At 38.3% G+C, this 17,708-nt stretch overlaps 1 protein-coding gene across 3 annotated transcripts in view; it reads right to left on the bottom strand.

The window, feature by feature from the left end:
- Positions 1-3,653: 3,653 nt before the first annotated feature.
- ZCCHC7 (zinc finger CCHC-type containing 7) overlaps positions 3,654-17,708 on the bottom strand; it is a 228,426-nt gene continuing 214,371 nt past the window's right edge. For all 3 annotated transcript variants that reach the window (XM_023510482.1, XM_023510483.1, XM_012802458.2), the window contains exons 7-9: positions 13,694-13,789; positions 8,144-8,258; positions 3,654-4,710 (exon numbers count right to left, since the gene is read on the bottom strand). In XM_023510482.1, the coding sequence (XP_023366250.1) occupies positions 4,280-4,710; positions 8,144-8,258; positions 13,694-13,789 (642 nt within the window). In that variant the 3' untranslated portion in view covers positions 3,654-4,279. The remainder of the gene's footprint in view (positions 4,711-8,143; positions 8,259-13,693; positions 13,790-17,708) is intronic.

The following is a 17,708-nucleotide window of genomic DNA, read 5'->3' as shown; positions in this document are numbered from 1 at the left end:
AAGTCGTCCAAATGGGCTAGAGATTTTCATGCCATGCAGCTAGTGTTCCTTATTTCAGATAAATGGAATATCTGAATTCAGGCACTCTCTCAACACCAGCTGTCTGATCAAATTCAAAGCCTTATATGACAAGGGTATATCCTGTCAGTGTGGAAGGACTTCTCTGCCAGTGAACAGAATTCCTTTTGAGAAATGGGTTGGGGTTTCAATCAGAGGTTCTCAATCTTAGTACTATTGACATTTTGGACTAGGGAATTTTTTGGGTGTCTATTCTGTGCATTGCAGGATGTGTAGCAACATCTCTGCCTCTACTTACTGGATACAAGCAGCGCCCCCTTTTTTGTTGTAAAAGTAAAGCATGATAAGATCAGAGGATCAAGATGGCTACAAAGAAATAAAAGGCTTTCATTTTGAAAGCAAACTTTTGTTGGCAGAAGAATTTTCAGTTGTTGTGTACAAGTAGCTTCTTTCCACATCTTTTATTAATAGATCATACTGTTAATCCTGTCTCTCCTTACATAAACATAGCCCATCCCACTTTCACTACAGCACTAATGAATAATGTTTCTTTGCCAGAGTAGCAAAGAGAAAAGGAATGACAATTTCTTCTATTCTATACTATTGTGGGGAGATGAATACTCACAGATTGCAAGGGATGTAAAAACGACTGGAGGAAAGTCTGACTTTTTGGGACTATAATCTTGTAACATGTACATGAAATACATAAATTTTTAATAAATTTTTATGTACCAAATTCCATTTTATCGTGGAGGAGTTACGATGAAGAAGGATTTGTGTTTAAACAGTGAGTATTAGAAACGACCAAAAAATGGCTCAGTGCTAGTAGCACAGTGGTTACAGTGCCAGCCACATGCCCTGAGGCTTGCGGGTTTGAACCTGGCCCAGGCCAGCTAAACAATAACAACTGCGACAAAAAATAGCCGGGTGTGGTGGTAGGTGCCTGTAGTCTGAGCTAATAGGGAGGCTGAGGCAAGAGAATCACTTGAGTCCAAGAGTTTGAGGTTGCTGTGAGCTGTGATATCATGGGACTCTACCGAGGGTGACATAGTGAGACTGTCTCCAAAACAACAACAACAACAAAAAAAACCCAACCAAATGTTCAATGGGAAGCTGATTTAATTATGGCATAGCTATATAATATTATATAAAAGCATAGAAATTTTAATTGTAAAGAAGATTTTCCCAATTAAAAAACAGGTTACAAGCCAAGTGTGTGGCTCATTCCTGTAATCCCAGCACTCGGGGAGGCTGAGGAGGGAGAATTGCTTGAGCTCAGGAGTTTGAGACTTGCCTGAGTGAGAGTGAGACCCCAACTCCTAAAAAAAAAAAATGGAAAAACTCAGCTGGGCGCCATGGTGAGCAATTGTAATCCCAGCAGCTTCCAGAGGCTGAGGCAGCAGAATGCTCACAGCCCAAGTCTGAGGTTGCGGTGAGCTGTGACGCCATTACACTCTGCTCAGGGAATAGGGTAAGACTCTGTCTCAAAAACAACAAACAAAAAAACAGGTTACAAAACAATGTATATACAGGTATAGAAAAAAGTGTGGAAAGATGACTCAGAATTTTAACCATATTTTTGGATGGAAGAATCATGAATAACTTAAAAAATTATACATGTATGACTTTTTTGCTTTTATTTTTAACTTTTTCCTCCTGAAAAGAGTATGTAACCTTTGTCTAACATAAATATAAAAAGCTAGTTATAAGTGCTGCAAATAGCAAGGTCCATGGAAACAAGCCTTTCCACCAAGAGACTGGAAGGAAACTGGTTTCTCTTCATTCTATACCAAGTAGAGCCCAGGAAAGAAGCCACTCACGCTGCTTCAAGTCAAAGGGAGGTCAGAGGTGAAAGACATTTAGATTCTTCTCAATCCTAGCAACTATATGTATCCTTATTGTTTTGGACATTTACTTTTCTTCTCTTATATTCATCCATGTAAAAATCTTTTTTGATTAATTGATGAATCTATATATATTTTGAACTCTTCATTTTTGTATAAGAGTTCATGTGTCAACAAACCAAGTGACTGACTAACCTTAACTAACACTTGGTGTAAGGGCCAGGGAGGAGAGGGAGGCAGCACAGGCTCCTCCATGTTTCTGTTCTTCCCTCACCAGGAGATAGGGACAAAATCCTCATGGCCACATGAGGTAGCTCAACATCCTTTCCTATCTGAACAAAATGTCGGCTAAAAAATAAAAATTTGGGGGGGGGGATAAGATAATGTGCAGAGACAGAAAAACGTGCTTCCTTTCTCTTGTTATGTATGAAGAAAAGTAAAGAATGGCAATCTCACTTCTGCCCTGAAAGGAGATGTCTTAGGATCAGAAGGGATGCTTGTTACACAGTATCAATAATAAGCCACACTTGTCTCAAGTCCTACTAAGGAATACTGCCAATTATCTCATCTTATCACTTTCATAAAGCTGTCACTTTTAGTAGGGTGTTGAAAAATTCTGGTTGTTCATCTTAGGTTCAAACAACTCTAGCTGACGTTAGGAAGCCATTAAGTTAGCTGAAATCTATGCAACAACAGGGAGGACTAAAGATTGTGGACCTGCAATTTACATTAGAGTTGACATAGAAGGAGGGAATTAACTGTTTCTGTCCCTTCTCTTACCCTACTAGACATGCAGCAGTTTGCATACTTTCCAAAAAATAAAATACAAATTTAAGAATCTAATATTATAAAATTGTCCTTTTTAACTGACTCCATACTGTTTTTTTTTTTGGTAGAAACAGAGTCTCACTTTATTGCCCTTGCTAGAGTGCCGTGCCGTCACAGCTCACAGCAACCTCTCACTCCTGGGCTTAAGGGATTCTCTTGCCTCAGCCTCCCGAGTAGCTGGGACTACAGGTGCCCACCACAATGCCCAGCTATATTTTTTGGTTGCAGTTCGGCCGGGGCTAGGTTTGAACCCGCCACTCTCAGTATATGGGGCTGGCACCCTACTTGCTGAGCCACAGGTGCTGCCCAACTCCATACTGTTTTATTCTGGCAGAGAGCTTGTGCTTTGGCAACAAAGGCATTTTTTTTTTTACTATGCTTTACAGTGATGTTATATAACTTCTGTCACCTGTTCAACACAACTATGCCCTCTGTCACCCAAACTCATTGTCTTTTTATAGAACAGACACATTTATTTACTCTATTTCAGACATTTTATTTTTCTTATTTAAACATAAGGCTTTGATAAGCACAAAAGTTTCATAAGTACAAAAAATTCTGTATACCTTTGTGACAGTTAAAAAATTCACAAAAACAAAAGTTTTTAATTTGGGTACTATTCATCTCTACAAATCAGAGTTGATGAATGTATCTGCAAAAATGATAAAAAACTATTTCACTGTGACATTAAAAGTTTTTTTTTTTTTGAGACAGAGCCTCAATCTGTTGCCCTGAGTAGAGTGCCATGGCACCACAGGTCACAGCAACCTCCAACTCCTGGGTTCAAGTGATTCTCCTGCCTCTACCTCTCAAGTAGCTGGGACTATAGGTGCCTGCCTATTTTTTGGATGCAGCCATCATTGTTGTTTGGCAGGCTCCGGGCTGGATTTGAACCCACCAGCTCAGGTGTTAGGTGGCTGGCACCTTAGCTGCTTGAGCCAGAGGCGCCAAGCCAATATTAAAAGTTTTGATGACTCTGTTTCATTTGTTTTAGGAAGTCTAACTTATGACATTTATACAAGATGGATGGATTCCTTGTAGGTATTTGCTAAAGCCTAATTTCCTGCCTTTTCAGTGCTTCAACGATGATACCTCTGTTTTTAGTCTGTGGATGTTTTGTCTAAAGGAAGATTCTGAGAACAGCTTCAGAAAGAAGAAAAGCTGGATTTAGATTTATAGCTATTGCCCTTTCCAATGTTTAAACACTGAAAAAGATTGAAAATTTCTTATTAATGTTAATTTATCTCCCTTGCAGGATTTAATCTTTATACACTGTGGATGAATTACATTCAATAAACTTTTTTATTTTTCCCAAAGTATTTTAATAAAGTTTTCTTGGAAAGATAAATAATTCTTATACCTAGGATTCTGAGTAAAAATGACATTGGAACAGGGAAAGTCCAAGTTTATTTATTTTCTTGTCTAATAAACTGTTGGACAAAGAGAACTGAGATCTCCATGGTTTTTGTTCAGCAACTCTGGGTGGAATGAAAAAAATAATTAATTCTATTTCATCATAGATAACAAAAATTCTGCCAGAATGCTATAAACATGAAGACTAAATAAACAATTAGAAGTCAAATCAGAGACTAACAACTCAGAATTTTTTTTTTCCTCTGCTTAATAAGAAATAAATTATCATTGCTATCATCTTCCAAGTATTTCTCTTTTTTCTTCTGCTTGCCCCACTTCCCTGCTTTGAGAAGCTTGTCATCTCTTGACTTGTGGTAACTCGATGAATGATGAAAGGACTTATGAGCCTTCTGGGTTTTAATCCTGCCAGAAGGAGAGTGAGTTTTTGGGCCCCTGGGAAAATCGTCATCCACATCACGATGTCTTTCACCTCTCCTATGCTTCTCATGGTCTCTATTCCTGTTCTTCATTTTTTTATCTTCTTGAGGCCACATAATGCTTTTCCACAAGAGGTATCTCTTTCTCCAATTATGGTAGGGGCTCTTATCTTCTGTTTCCATAAAAGGTGCCTTGAGACTCATTGGAATGTGCCCATTTTTCTTGAGTACTGGAACATATAAAAGTATTATGGCATATTCATCAGCAAGACAGCCCATACTGAGCTTTCATAAGTCTGTAAATAACTTAGGGAAACTAGACTTTTAAATGTGTTAACAATATGACATTTGAAAAGACCCTAAGGTAGAAAAATCACTTACTAAAATACTCTTGATTGCTAAAAATGGAAAATTTTCTGAAACTTAATGATAGTTATTTCAAAACAGTTTAACTAGGTTAAACAATGAAAGTGAGTCTAAACAATGAAAGTAAGAACAGTAATCAGTTCTGTGAAGAAAAGTCATGTCTGTGCCGGGTATGGTGGCTCATTCCTATAATCCTAGCACTCTGGGAAGTCGAGATGGGAGGACTGCTTGAGCTCAGGAGTATGATATCAGTCTGAGCCTGTCTCTACTAAAACTAGAAAAACTAGCCAGGCATGGTGGCATATACACCTGTAGCTCTAGTTACTCAGGATGCTAATGTAGGAGATCACTTGAGCCCAGGAGTTTAAGGTTGCAGGGAACTATGAAGATGTCACGGTACTCTGCCCAGGGTGACAGAACAAAGACTCTGTTTCCAAAAAAAAAAAAAAAAGAAAAGTAATGTCAGATTAATTCAAGTTTCTCTAGTGATAAGGAGACAAGCCCTTGAAGATAAGGTGAAGCAAGATGTATATAATGGCCCTCTGATGGTCTCATATGGTATTTGAATTACCCTCTAAAAGCCTGGCTACAGTACTTATAGATAGATGCTGAACTACTTGGATTACTCTCTTAGAATATAGATCATGAGCTTGTGGAGTGTGTGCCCGTGTGTATGGTATATGCATGTGAATTTTAGGTTTTAGTGCCAGAGCTGATGCTGTTTTGTCTGGACTTGACACTTGATAGGAGTCTCTGGTGGTAGTGATTCTGATAGATGTAGATGAGAGATGAAGTTACGTTAGGGATGAAAGTTAATTATGTCAACAGAATCTTGAAAGAATAAAGGGGTCAAAAAGACTTTTAGCATAAAACAAAAATTTCAATGGATCACAGAGAACCTCAAAGTGTATTTATGTTACAGAGTTGTTAATACAGCTACTTAAAAAGGAAAACAAACTTTTTTCATTGATTATAATATAAAGTTATAAACTGATCATTACAGAAAACGTGGATAAAATGGAAGAGTATATCTAATTAAGTTGCCTAGATAACCTTTGTGTACTATACACAGCTGACTCTTCAACACAGATTTGAACTTCATGGGCCAACTTAACACTTGAATTTTTTTCAACCAAATAAGGACTAAAAAATACAGAATTTGAGGCTGGGTGTGGTGGCTCATGTCTGTAATACTAGTACATTGGGAGGCTGAGGCAGGACTGCTTGAGGCCAGGAGTCTGAGAATAGCCTGAGCAACATAGCAATACTCCATCTCTACAAAAAACAGAAAAAATTAGCCAGGCATGTTGGTACACGTGTGCTTGTAGTCCGAGCTACCAGCTACTCAGGAAGTTGAGGGAGGAAGATTCTCTGAGCCCAGAAGTTTGAGGTTGCAGTGAGCTGTGATCACACCACTGTACTCTAGCTTACGCAGAGTGAGACCTTGTCTCAAAAAATGAAAAAAAAAAAAAAAAGAAAAGAAAAAGAAAATACAGCATTTGAATTTGGGGTATGTGAAACCCATGTATATATGTGTGACTTTTTGCATACTCAGGTTCTGCAAAGCCAATTGTAGGACTTGAGCATGCATGAATTTTGGTATATGAGGAGGGTCCTGGAACCAATACTGAGGGACAACTGCAGTGGAGATCAATTTTATATTGAATATATATGTAAAATATGCAGGAGTTGTAAGAAGTAATTCCTCTTTCCTCAGAATTAGTAACTTCATTTTGAAAAGGACTTGAACTAAGAGTCTAGAAAAGAATAACAAAAAAGAGGAAAAGAGTCAGAAAGCAATATACAGAACAACTCAAAAAATATAGAACTGGCCAGATGTGGTGGTTCACACCTGTAATCCTGGGCACTCTGGGAGGCTGAGGCTCGTGGATTGCCTGAGGTCAGGAGTTCAAGACAGTCGAGCAAAAGCAACATCCCATCTCTACTAAAAACAGAAAAACCAGCTGGGTGTTGTGGTGGGTACCTGTAATCCCAGGTACGTGGAAGGGTGAGGCAAAAGGATCACTTGAGCCTAAGAGTTTGAAGTTGCTGTGAGCTATGATGCCATAGCACTCTACCCAGGGTGACAGAATGAGACTCCATCTCAAAAAAACAACAAAAAAAAAAGAACTATTTTGTCCTACAAGCAAGAGAGGTAACTTGGAAAACCATGTATATAATAAGAAAGCACACATTTAGAGAAAGTAAACTTAAATTATAAGACATTAATTTGGTGAGAAAGAAGTTTATGTTAGTAATAGTAAATACAGAAACCACAGAGGGGGCTATGGACCTGGAACTCTGCTTGCAATGGTGGTATATAAGAAAAGACTTGACTGGGCATGGTGGCTCATGCCTGTAATCTCAGCACTTTGGGAGGATGGGGTAAGATGATCACTGGAGGCCAGGGTCAGAGACCAGCCTGACCCCGTCTCTAAAAAAAAAATTTTAAAATAGCTGGGTACGGTGGCTCATGTCTGTAGTTCCAGCCACTTAGGAGGCTGAGGCAGGAGAATCACCTGAGTTGAGAAGTTTAAGGCTGCAGTGAGCTATGACTGTGCCGCTACATTCTAGCTTGGGTGACAGAGCAAAAAGAAAAATAAAAGGAAAAAAAAAGACTTCTTGGGGGAAGCCCTAGAAGGAAAGCTAAAAAATACTAGAGATGTACAAAAGGAAAAGAATTCCTTTTCAAACAGAAAAATCTTTTTTTTTCCTTTTTTAGAGATAGAGTTTCACTTTGTCGCCCTCGGTAGAGTGTCGTGGTGTCACAGTTCACAGCAACCTCCAGCTTTTGGGCTTAGGCGATTCTACCCGCCTCTCGAGTAGCTGGTACCACAGGGACCACCACACGCCTGGATAATTTTTGTTGCAGTTTGGCTGGGGCCAGATTTGAACCCATCACCCTCAGGATATGGGGCCAGCACCCTACCCTCTAGGCCACAAGGCACCACCCCCAGAAAAATCTTAAATGAGTCTTTAAAAACTCTGCATAGATGGACAGCAGTATTTTCTGGACATATTCTAAAATCATCACTATGTGAGAAAAATGTCTATTGTGAATAGAGTGTAACACAGCATTTCTCTCTCTCTCTCTTCCCCCCACCTCCCCAACCATGTAACACAGAATTTCTGATGTAGGTGTTTAGTTTCTGGAGATTAAGAAAATTCTAGTTTCTACAGTAATTATTAAAAATATTGTCTATGTTAACCAATGACCCCTAAAGGAAAAGATAGTACAAAAAAAAAAAATTAAGAAACTACAGCCAAAGTAATCTAACAAGAAGTCTAGTAACATACCTTTTATTTCTCGTTTGAGTCTCTTCTCCCTCTCTTGAATTTCATCTTTGTCATCATAGTAGCTGATGAATGGAGATACCACATATTCTTCATATTCATTTTTTTCTGTACATTCCTACAAATTGTATTTGAAATTCTGATGTCATAAGGTCACACCATTCAGAAAACCTTTTTGCAAGATTCTGGACCATGTTAATCAGAGATGAGCCTCACATCATTGGTACTAAATGCTGTGGTTAGAAGACATGGTCCTTCTTGGGGTGGTGGTAGTGGGGACACCCAGCCCGCCCTATAACCCATTGTGCTTATAATGTTGTTCTATTAGGTTTGGGTTTTCTTCTTTACCTATGAAATTTTACTTATGTTTTTGCAATCTTCTCTGCCAAACTCCTCCTCTAGTCTGAGTTAACAGCCTTGTCCCTCTGTTAGAAGTTTTATTCAGCCTTATGTTATAATGTTATTAGCCCTTTGCTTGTCTATCTCTTTAAAAAGACTTTCCCAAATCTTATTCTCATCCCCCAAATGTGGGTGTAAATTCTTAGCCATTTGCTCTCAATAGTCACTACTTATAAAGGTAGTGATTATTTTGGGGAGGAATAGGGTGGTGGTGGGTTATGTCTAGTTGGAAAATGTTCCTACATAATTTTGACATACCCCAAAGGAAATATTTATTTTTCCTGCTCCCTACATGCTCCACTCAAGCTGAGATCACTACTCTACTCTCATGACTCTGGCCTCTCCACAGCTGGTATTTCCCAAATCCTTTGACTTGAATGGCTCCCCATTGTAGCAACCTTTTGTTTACTATGATCTGTGACATATACTCATTCAGCATGTTTTAAAAATCTTTTCTTTGAAAAAGGTTTCCCTTTGGAGCTTTCCCATTTCTGCCTTCTGCCATCTTGCCTAAAATTTATTTACAAATGTTCAATATTTCTCAGCTAAGTAATGAAGAAAAATCAGAGTATCTTCTAAAAAGTACATGAAACAGTCATATAAAATTTATCTGATTCATCATAACTTTGGCATTATATACTAGACTTATACTTCTAAGACATCTGACCCAGTTGGTAGTCATATGCTTATGTAATATGTAGATTACAAAATTACAAATCAGTCTAAATGTACACTTATGTATAAAGAATATCTGTATTTACTACTCATATGAAATCATAACATTTTACCTTAAGTGACTTCTGTTTTATTCTCCCAAGAATTAAAGCATTAATGATACAACTGAAATCCTCTTTCCCATTTCTCATTCATCTCCTTTTTCTAGAAGTTACTGCTGCTATAAAGCTGATGTCTGCCATTCTCATGTGTTTTTATATTATTAATGAATATTCTCATACATAATAGGGTAAGTTTTCAGACTTGATAAAAGTGGTATCATTCTCTATGTATTTTGAAATGACTTTAGGTTGTAATAGTCTCACAAAATAAGTTGGGTAATGTTCCTTTGGATTATCTGTTTCTGAATAAAGGTTTTGTCAAACTTGACTTATAAACTATCTTGAGGTCAGATCTGGTGGCTCATTTCTGTAATCCTAACATTCTAGAATTATATTATGGTTAGAATATTTACTAGAAATAAAATTGCTTTATACATCACCATTATAATACTAGAGTATTCTGAATGAGTAATTCAGTGTCATATTCAGATGCTGAGCCAAGATGGGAGGCTTGCTTTGAGCCAGGAGTCTGAGACTACCCTGAACAAAAAGTGAAACTAGAAAAAAATTAGCTGGATGTAGTGGCACATGCCAGTAGATCCAGTTACTTGGGAGGATGAGGCAGGAGGATCCTTTAGCCCAGTAGTTTGAGGTTGTAGTGAGCAATGATGACATCACTGCACTCTAGCTGGTGTGACAGAGTAAGACCCTGTCTTAAAAACCAAACCAAATCATTTATTGCAGCTCAATTTACAATCATCAAGATATGGAAACAACCCAAGGGTCCATCGACCTATGAATGGAATAACAAACGATGGTATATGTATTCATGGAATACTATTCAGTCATAAAAAGATGAAGATTTTATATTTTTTGTATTAACCTGGACAGAGTTGAAATATAAACTTCTTAGTAAAGTGTCATAAGAATGGAAAAACAAGTATCCAAAATACTCAATACTAGTAAGAAGCCAGTAGACAGGCTGCTCCCATAGCTTAGTGGAGGGGTGCTGGCCACATACACCTAGGCTGGTGGGTTTGAACCTGGCCAGGGCCAGCTAAAACAACAATGACAACTGCAACAACAACAAAAAATAGCTGGGCGTTGTGGCAGGCACCTGTAGTACCAGTTACTTGGGAGGCTAAGGCAAGAGAATCACTTAAGTCCAGGAATTGGAAATTGCTGTGAGCTGTGACACCATAGCACTCTATCCAGGGTGACATAGTGAAACTCTGTCTCAGGAAAAAAAAAAACAAAACAAAAAAGCCACCAGTAGACATACACATCCACACAAGAGAAAAACTCAATTCAATTCAAGTTAGGAGGAAGGGAGGAAGACGGAAGGAGAGGTGAGGGGGATTGTTGTGCTCTCACCTAATGGCCACAATGTAAGTGTATATGGCATACCTCCTGGGTATGAGACACAACAACAGGGACTTTATCCAACAAATGCAGTGTAACCTAATCATTTGTACCCTTATATTAATCTAAAACAAAACAAAACAAAACAAAACAAAACAAAACAAAGCCAAGAAAACCAAAAAGCTCAACTATCTGAGTCTGGTAGATTTTAGTGGTGAAAATTTTGATTACTTATTACTTATTCAACTTCTTTAACAGTACTGGTTCAGTTGATTTCTTCTTCTTGAATCAGTTTGATTAAATTTTATTTTTCTAGAGGATTATTTAATTTTAGTTCTTATCTTTTTATTCCATTCTTTCTGCCATGTTTAGATTTACTCTGTTGTAATGTTTGAGATCATTTTGGGCTGAAAGTTATATGGCAAAGCTACATGGTAACACAAAAAAAATACTTGTGGCGATTCTCTTGCCTCAGCCTCCCAAGTAGCTGGGACTACAGGCGCCTGCAACAATGTCTGGCTATTTTTAGAAATGGGTTCAGGTTGGTCTCAAACCTGTGAGCTCAGGCAATCTGCCTTGGCCTCCCAGAGTACTAGGATTACAGGTGAGAGCCACAGCACCTGGCTTCAGAAATACTTTTATAAACTGCTATCCATGGCAACACTAAGTTCCCATTCTCCAGAGAAAGGATACCCTGAAGAATTGGGTCTAAGATTCAAACCATGGTTGAAATGAAAAGCAGCTAATTAATAAACAAAGAAAGGCACCAAACTCAATTGTATGAGGGATACATAATCATATTCAGAATACTCTAGTACTATAATGGTGATATGTGAAGAAATTTTATTTCTAGTAAATATTCTAACCATGAAATAGTAAGAATAAATTATAATTACACATAGGTATATGAGATTTTGATACACTCAGCTAATACCCACTTCAACATAACCTTTTAATTCTCCCAGCCCCTTTATACTCACCCTTCCACACTCTTCTGGAGTAGTCTCTTTGTACAATGACTACTATTGTCCTTGCCTCCCCAACTAGGGAAAGAGTGGAATTAGGGAAGGGGGATGTCATATTCACCTTAGAATGTCTTTCTATAGAAGCTATTCTATAATAACATCTGTAGGCTGAATTCTGAAACTGAAGGGGAGGGTTCCTCAGACATATTTACCTACCTACATAGTTCCCTACTTGGATGCTGTATGGTAGACTGATAAGACTACACAAAGCTATAAAGTACTACCAATGTTTTCCAAAGCTAGATGTAAATTATATTTTGATTATCCACATCACCGGTCCCTTCCAGTGATAGAAGGGACAGACAATTGATAGTTGGTTATATAATTTATCTACTATCCTGGATTAGCCACACCACTGATCTTCCTCATTAGAGTGGAAAATCTAGTATTCTTCATCTGTGGCAGTGATGGGTCTGCCAAATTTGTTTTATTATAAACCAAAAATTATCTCAATCTAGATTTCAGGGATAAATTCCAAATGCTTTTAGTGTATTTCCTATCTATATTAACAGAAGTGACTAGGTAAGCATACAACTATAATTTTTTCTTTAAATGAACAAACATAAATGCTAAAATTAAACTCCTCTGCTTTAAAGAGGTAAGTAAACATAAATTGTACATCTGTGTGATTTGTGTGGAAGTGGACACTTACGTGAATATGTTCCCTAAAGGGTGTTGGCAACATATGAATGTTGGTAGCATGGACTGCACAGAGCAGTACAAGATCTAGGGATGATAATTTTGTAAAAGAAGTCTTCTCAAGTTAGGTTTTCAATGTGAGGTTTCCATCTGTATCACCATAGTATGTATTTGATCACAATGGAAAGAGCATCCAAGTATCAGTGCTAAGAGAATTCCTGTACAACTCTGTTGCTTTGAAGATAAAGAAACTGGAGACCAAAAAGGAAAAAGTGGGTTGCTCAATTCAGGAACACAGTAAAAATTAGACCTAAGGATCAGAACTTCATCCTAGCTTTCATATTCTGTGCCTTGCACCCATGATTCCTGAGGCCCCTGTATGGAGATGAACTTTATCTGTTGATGGACTGCCCAGCACTTTTTCTTCTCCCAGTTTATTTCCCTACACTAGTCCAAAGCTCCATATCAGTGAAATGTCATGACTAGAATTTAAGAGGTAGTCTCTACCCAATCCTATCACCCATACCCCTGCCAATTTTGAGGACTCCCATGCCTATGTGTGCCTTCTGCCTCCTGCCATACATATAGTTTGGTATTAGCTTACTTTTGTTTCTAGGGTATTAAAAGTCTACTTAGAGACTGAGGATACAACATCCTTCCAAAAGAAGTTTCTATTTCCTGTGCTATTGCCTTTCCTCCTCTGTGCCTCAGGATCCCCAGAACTGATGAGCTCTATTCTTACGGAGATGACCAGCTGATATTTCACAGTTAATGTGGCAACTGGCCAGGGGACTCACGCCCACCTCACAGCATCCAGTTTCTTCTGCTTTGACACTTCTTGCGTCTAGAACACATACAGTTTGGCGCGTTCATATTCATTTTGTACACCTGGGGTTAGGGAATGTCTGAGCATTTATGGGGTAGATGAGCAAGTCAGTGAGGCAGCACCTCTGTTATTCCAGTAGTTAATGTAAGTGTTTGCATATGGGTGACGATTTAACTGAACACAGAACCAGAGAAAACTAGATATGGTTGTATCAAAGGGATAGTAGTAATAAGAACTCATGAAAACTGCTACCATACTGTTGACCATTATTATTTGTCTAATTGATTTAGGAACTGTGTTAGTTCTAGTCTAACTTGTTCATGTACATTTAAAACAATTAGAGGAACGCACTCTAATTGTTAATCTGGCAAGGATGGCAGAAATAAATCAGTTGGAAATACATTAAGTCTTACTTCAGAATATTTATAAAAATAAGCATTCAGAGTTATGTTCTTTTTGAGTTTATCTTTGAGAAACCAGTCTTTGACAGCAGAATGCTTTATACCCAAATACCACTCAAACTTACATGTCCATAATGGCCTTTCTGTGCACAGAGGTAGCAATATACTAAGGCTGATGGTCTGGAAGGGGTCTTCGGCTTTATGGGTGGTCCAGGTTTGGTCTGAAACATGAATATTTGAGAGGGTTTGTTAATATAATTAAAACCATAAGCTTTCTGAAAGAGTTCTTTACAGGTAAGTGATTCCTTAAAATTGAGGATGGAGACTCCATATTCAGAAGATTCCATATATAATGTGTACAACATGGTAAGAACAATTCTTTTTTTTTTGAGACAGAGCTTCAAGCTATTGCCCTGGGTAGAGTGCCATGGAGTCACAGCTCACAGCAACCTCAAACTCTTGGGCTTGAGTGATAATCTCTTGCCTCAGCCTCCCAAATAGCTGGGACTACAGGCGCCTGCCACAGTGCCTGGCTATTTTTTGGTTGTAGTTGTCATTGTTGTTTGGCAGGCCCAGGCTGGATTCAAACCTGCTAGCTCTGGTGTATGTGACTGGTGCCTTAGTTGCTTAAGTTACAGGCACCACCAATTCTTTCATTCTTAATGTTAGTGTGTACTTTCCTCTCCTTCCTACCCCCCCATTCCATTTGGCATTGTGCTAAACACTGTCTTAGGGTAGAAGACATATAAATAGTTAATTACAAAAACAATGTCAGCATCAACGTACAGGGCATTAAGAGAGTGGCGAGGAGGACCCAACAGCAAATGGGGCAAAGGAAGGATCAGAGAAATCTTCCCTGGACGTATAAAATTTAAACTTACTCTCAAACAATTACCGTTAGGTCAAATGGGGAACCCCAGGCAGAGGAAACAGTAAAAACAATGGCATGAAAAAGCATACATCCCATCACAGTATACATACACAGCCAGCCATAATGGAAGACAAAGCTGGAAGTGGGGCAAAAGAAGGGAAGGCCTTGTAAGTCATGTCAAAGACCCTAAACTTTATAGATGTAGAATAGTTATATTTGTATTCTGGAAAAACCATTTTGGCTTATAGCTATACGGAGAGTGAATATGAGCAGAAGAAAGTTAGATGCAGTGGAAAAGAACAATGAGGTGACTGTTAGTAATTCTAGGTAAGATGATGAGGGTCTAAACTACAAGTGTAGTAAGGAAAGGGAGAAGGGAACAGATTTGGGACATATGTTAGGAAATAAAACTGGTTTTGGTTGGACACTAAACGTATGTGGTGAATGGGGGTTAGAAGAAATCAGGATGCTTTTGAGGCTTTTAACTTGGATGAACTTGTGGGCAATGGTGTTAAGAGTTGACTCAGAAAAGGTTAAGAAAGGAAGAAGGAGCCAGTTCAGAGGGAAGGATGATAAAATCTGTCTTAGATGTTCAGTATCTAGGTGGAGATTTTTAGCAGACAGTTGTCTGAGTTAGGATTAGACCTTAGGGAATATGTCTGAGCTAAAGAATACATTTGAAAGTATTCTGCATAATAGTGAGGCTTAAATGACTACAGTGGACAGATCACCACAAAAAGTATATGGAGTGGCAGTGGGCCAAGATATCAACATTTAAGGGCAGGCAGAAGAGCCAGTGAAAGGGATAGAGAAAGGAGAGTTAAAGGATACAGAGACATAGGAGAGTATAGTCAACAGACCTTAGGCAAGGGTCCAAACTTTTTTTTTTAAGAGACAGAGTCTCACTTTATCGCCCACAGTAGAGTGTCGTGGCACAGCTCATAGCAACCTCTAACTCCTGGGCTTAGGCGATTCTCTTGCCTCAGGCTCCCAGTAGCTGGGACTACTGGTGCCCACCACAGCACCCAGCTATTTTTTTGCTGTTGTTGCAGTTTGGCTGGGGCTGGGTTTGAACCCACCACCCTCGGTATATAGGGCTGGGTGCCCTACCCACTGACCCATAGGCGCCACCCTCCAAATTTTTTTCTCTGCTACACACTGGAAGAATAAGAGTTCTTATTCTACACAATAAATATAAAACACTAATGAAAGCTGGTTAGCAAAAAAATAGTCTGTGCATACTTTTTGTGATATCCAATACTACAGATAAACAAACAAACAAAAAGAAAGTCCTCCCAAGCAGGCTGGAGGATGGACACCCTGGACCTTAGAAAGAAAATTTCAAGAAGGATCTACAATGTCAAATATAGCATAGAGGCCTAGTGAGATTAAGGCCTAGAAATATCCATTAGATGTGGCAATTGTTTACAGATGACTTCACTGTAAGAACTTTGAAATCTTTTAGGAAGAGAAGAAGACAGTGGGTTGAAGAGTGAGATGACCCATATAGTGGTATAACAGTAAGAAGAACAAAGAAATCATTACTTATAAATGCCAAGATGAAGGTTGCTTCCAGCAGGGAGAGAACAGCACAGAGGGTTTGGTAGCTGTAATTTTCTATTTCTTAAATTTAGTGATAGTTACTTAAGTGTATTAGGTAACTAATTTATTAATTTGTACACATAAATTTTATGCATATTTTAGTATGTACATTACATTTTAGAATAGAATGGATCAATAAATTGTGGTATATGTACACCATGGAATACTAAGCAGTCATAAAGAAAGATGGAGACTTTACCTCCTTCATGTTTACATGGATGGAGCTGGAAAATATTCTTCTTAGCAAAGTATCTCAAGAATGGAAGAAAAAATATCCAACGTACTCAGCCCTACTATGAAACTAATGAAACTAATTTATAGCTTTCATAGGAAGGCTATAACCCAATTTTAGCCCAGGAATATGGGGAGAGAGGAGAGGAAGGGGGGGAGGGTAGATGGGAGGGTGATTGGTGGGATCATGCCTATGGTTCATCCTATAAGGGTACATGTGAATCTCTCTAAATGCAGAATATAAATGTCTTAACACAATAAGTAAGAAAAAGACATGAAGCTATGTTAACCAGTTGGATGAAAGTGTTTCAAATTGTACACAGAAACAGTACACTGTACCCCATGATAGTATTAATGTACAGAGCTATGATTTAACTAAAAAATATTAAAAAAAGTTTAAAATATACCGAATATAAGTTGAAGAAAAGGAGAAAGTAGTTATATATTACTGAGAAGAAAGGGCATATTAAGTGGAGACAGTACCACATAGGAGGGGGATTGAGTGGAGCTGTTTTAGAATAGGAAGCTAGTAGAGATGGAGAAATTGAAAAGAGAAAGAAAGAAGACAATGGATAGAATAAGACCCTGAGGAGGCAGTGGCTTTACATAGGGGGAGAAAAATCCCTGCACCCCACAGCCTTTTTGGAGATTGGGAAAAAAAAAAAGAGAGAGAGAGAGATAAGGATGGGCATAAATTTGGATCACTTTCTTTCTTTCTTCTTTTTTCTTTTAGACAAAGTCTCAAGCTGTCACCCTGGGTAGAGTGCAGTGGTATCACAGATCACAGCAACTTCAAACTCTTGGGCTTAAGCAATTCTCTTGCTTCAGCCTCTCAAGTAGCTGGGACTACAGGCGCCTGCCACAACGCCCAGCTATTTGTTGTTGTTGTTGTTGTTGCAGTTGTCATTGTTGTTTTAGCTGGCCTGGGCTGGGTTCGAACCCGCCAGCCTGGGTGTATGTGGCTGACGTCCTACCCACTGACCTGCCAGTGCCACCCTGGATCAGTTTATTTCTTATGTTCTTTAGTGAGAACCTTTAAACAAAGAGTGCTAGTCTACCAACTAATTTTGTTATTTAATGTTGCAAACAGGTAGTCTGTGAAAGTTTTATTTCCTTGAAACAGAAAAATAATGAGTCGGTTAGAAAAATCTTTAAACTTTACTTTCAGCTCCTATACCATAGAATGGAAAATAACCTGAACAAATCTTTTCAACTGAAAATGATCATAAATGCTGAAAAAAATGGAGTTTACAACTATAACTATTATCAGTTGGGATATAATAAAAAACAGAATTATCAAATGTCTTATATTTTCCAATTATAAATGTAGTCTGTAAGACTAGTTTAAAAGTCATTATAGAAGAGTTTTAACAGATATGCACATAAGCCACATATCACTCATTTCAGAAATCACAAATTTCTTTTTTTTTTTTTTT

This window comes from Otolemur garnettii, unplaced genomic scaffold (assembly GCF_000181295.1).
Source record: "Otolemur garnettii isolate 467f Iridium unplaced genomic scaffold, OtoGar3 scaffold00014, whole genome shotgun sequence".
NCBI classification, from domain to species: domain Eukaryota; kingdom Metazoa; phylum Chordata; class Mammalia; order Primates; family Galagidae; genus Otolemur; species Otolemur garnettii.
This window is presented reverse-complemented; position numbering and strand designations above follow the sequence as displayed.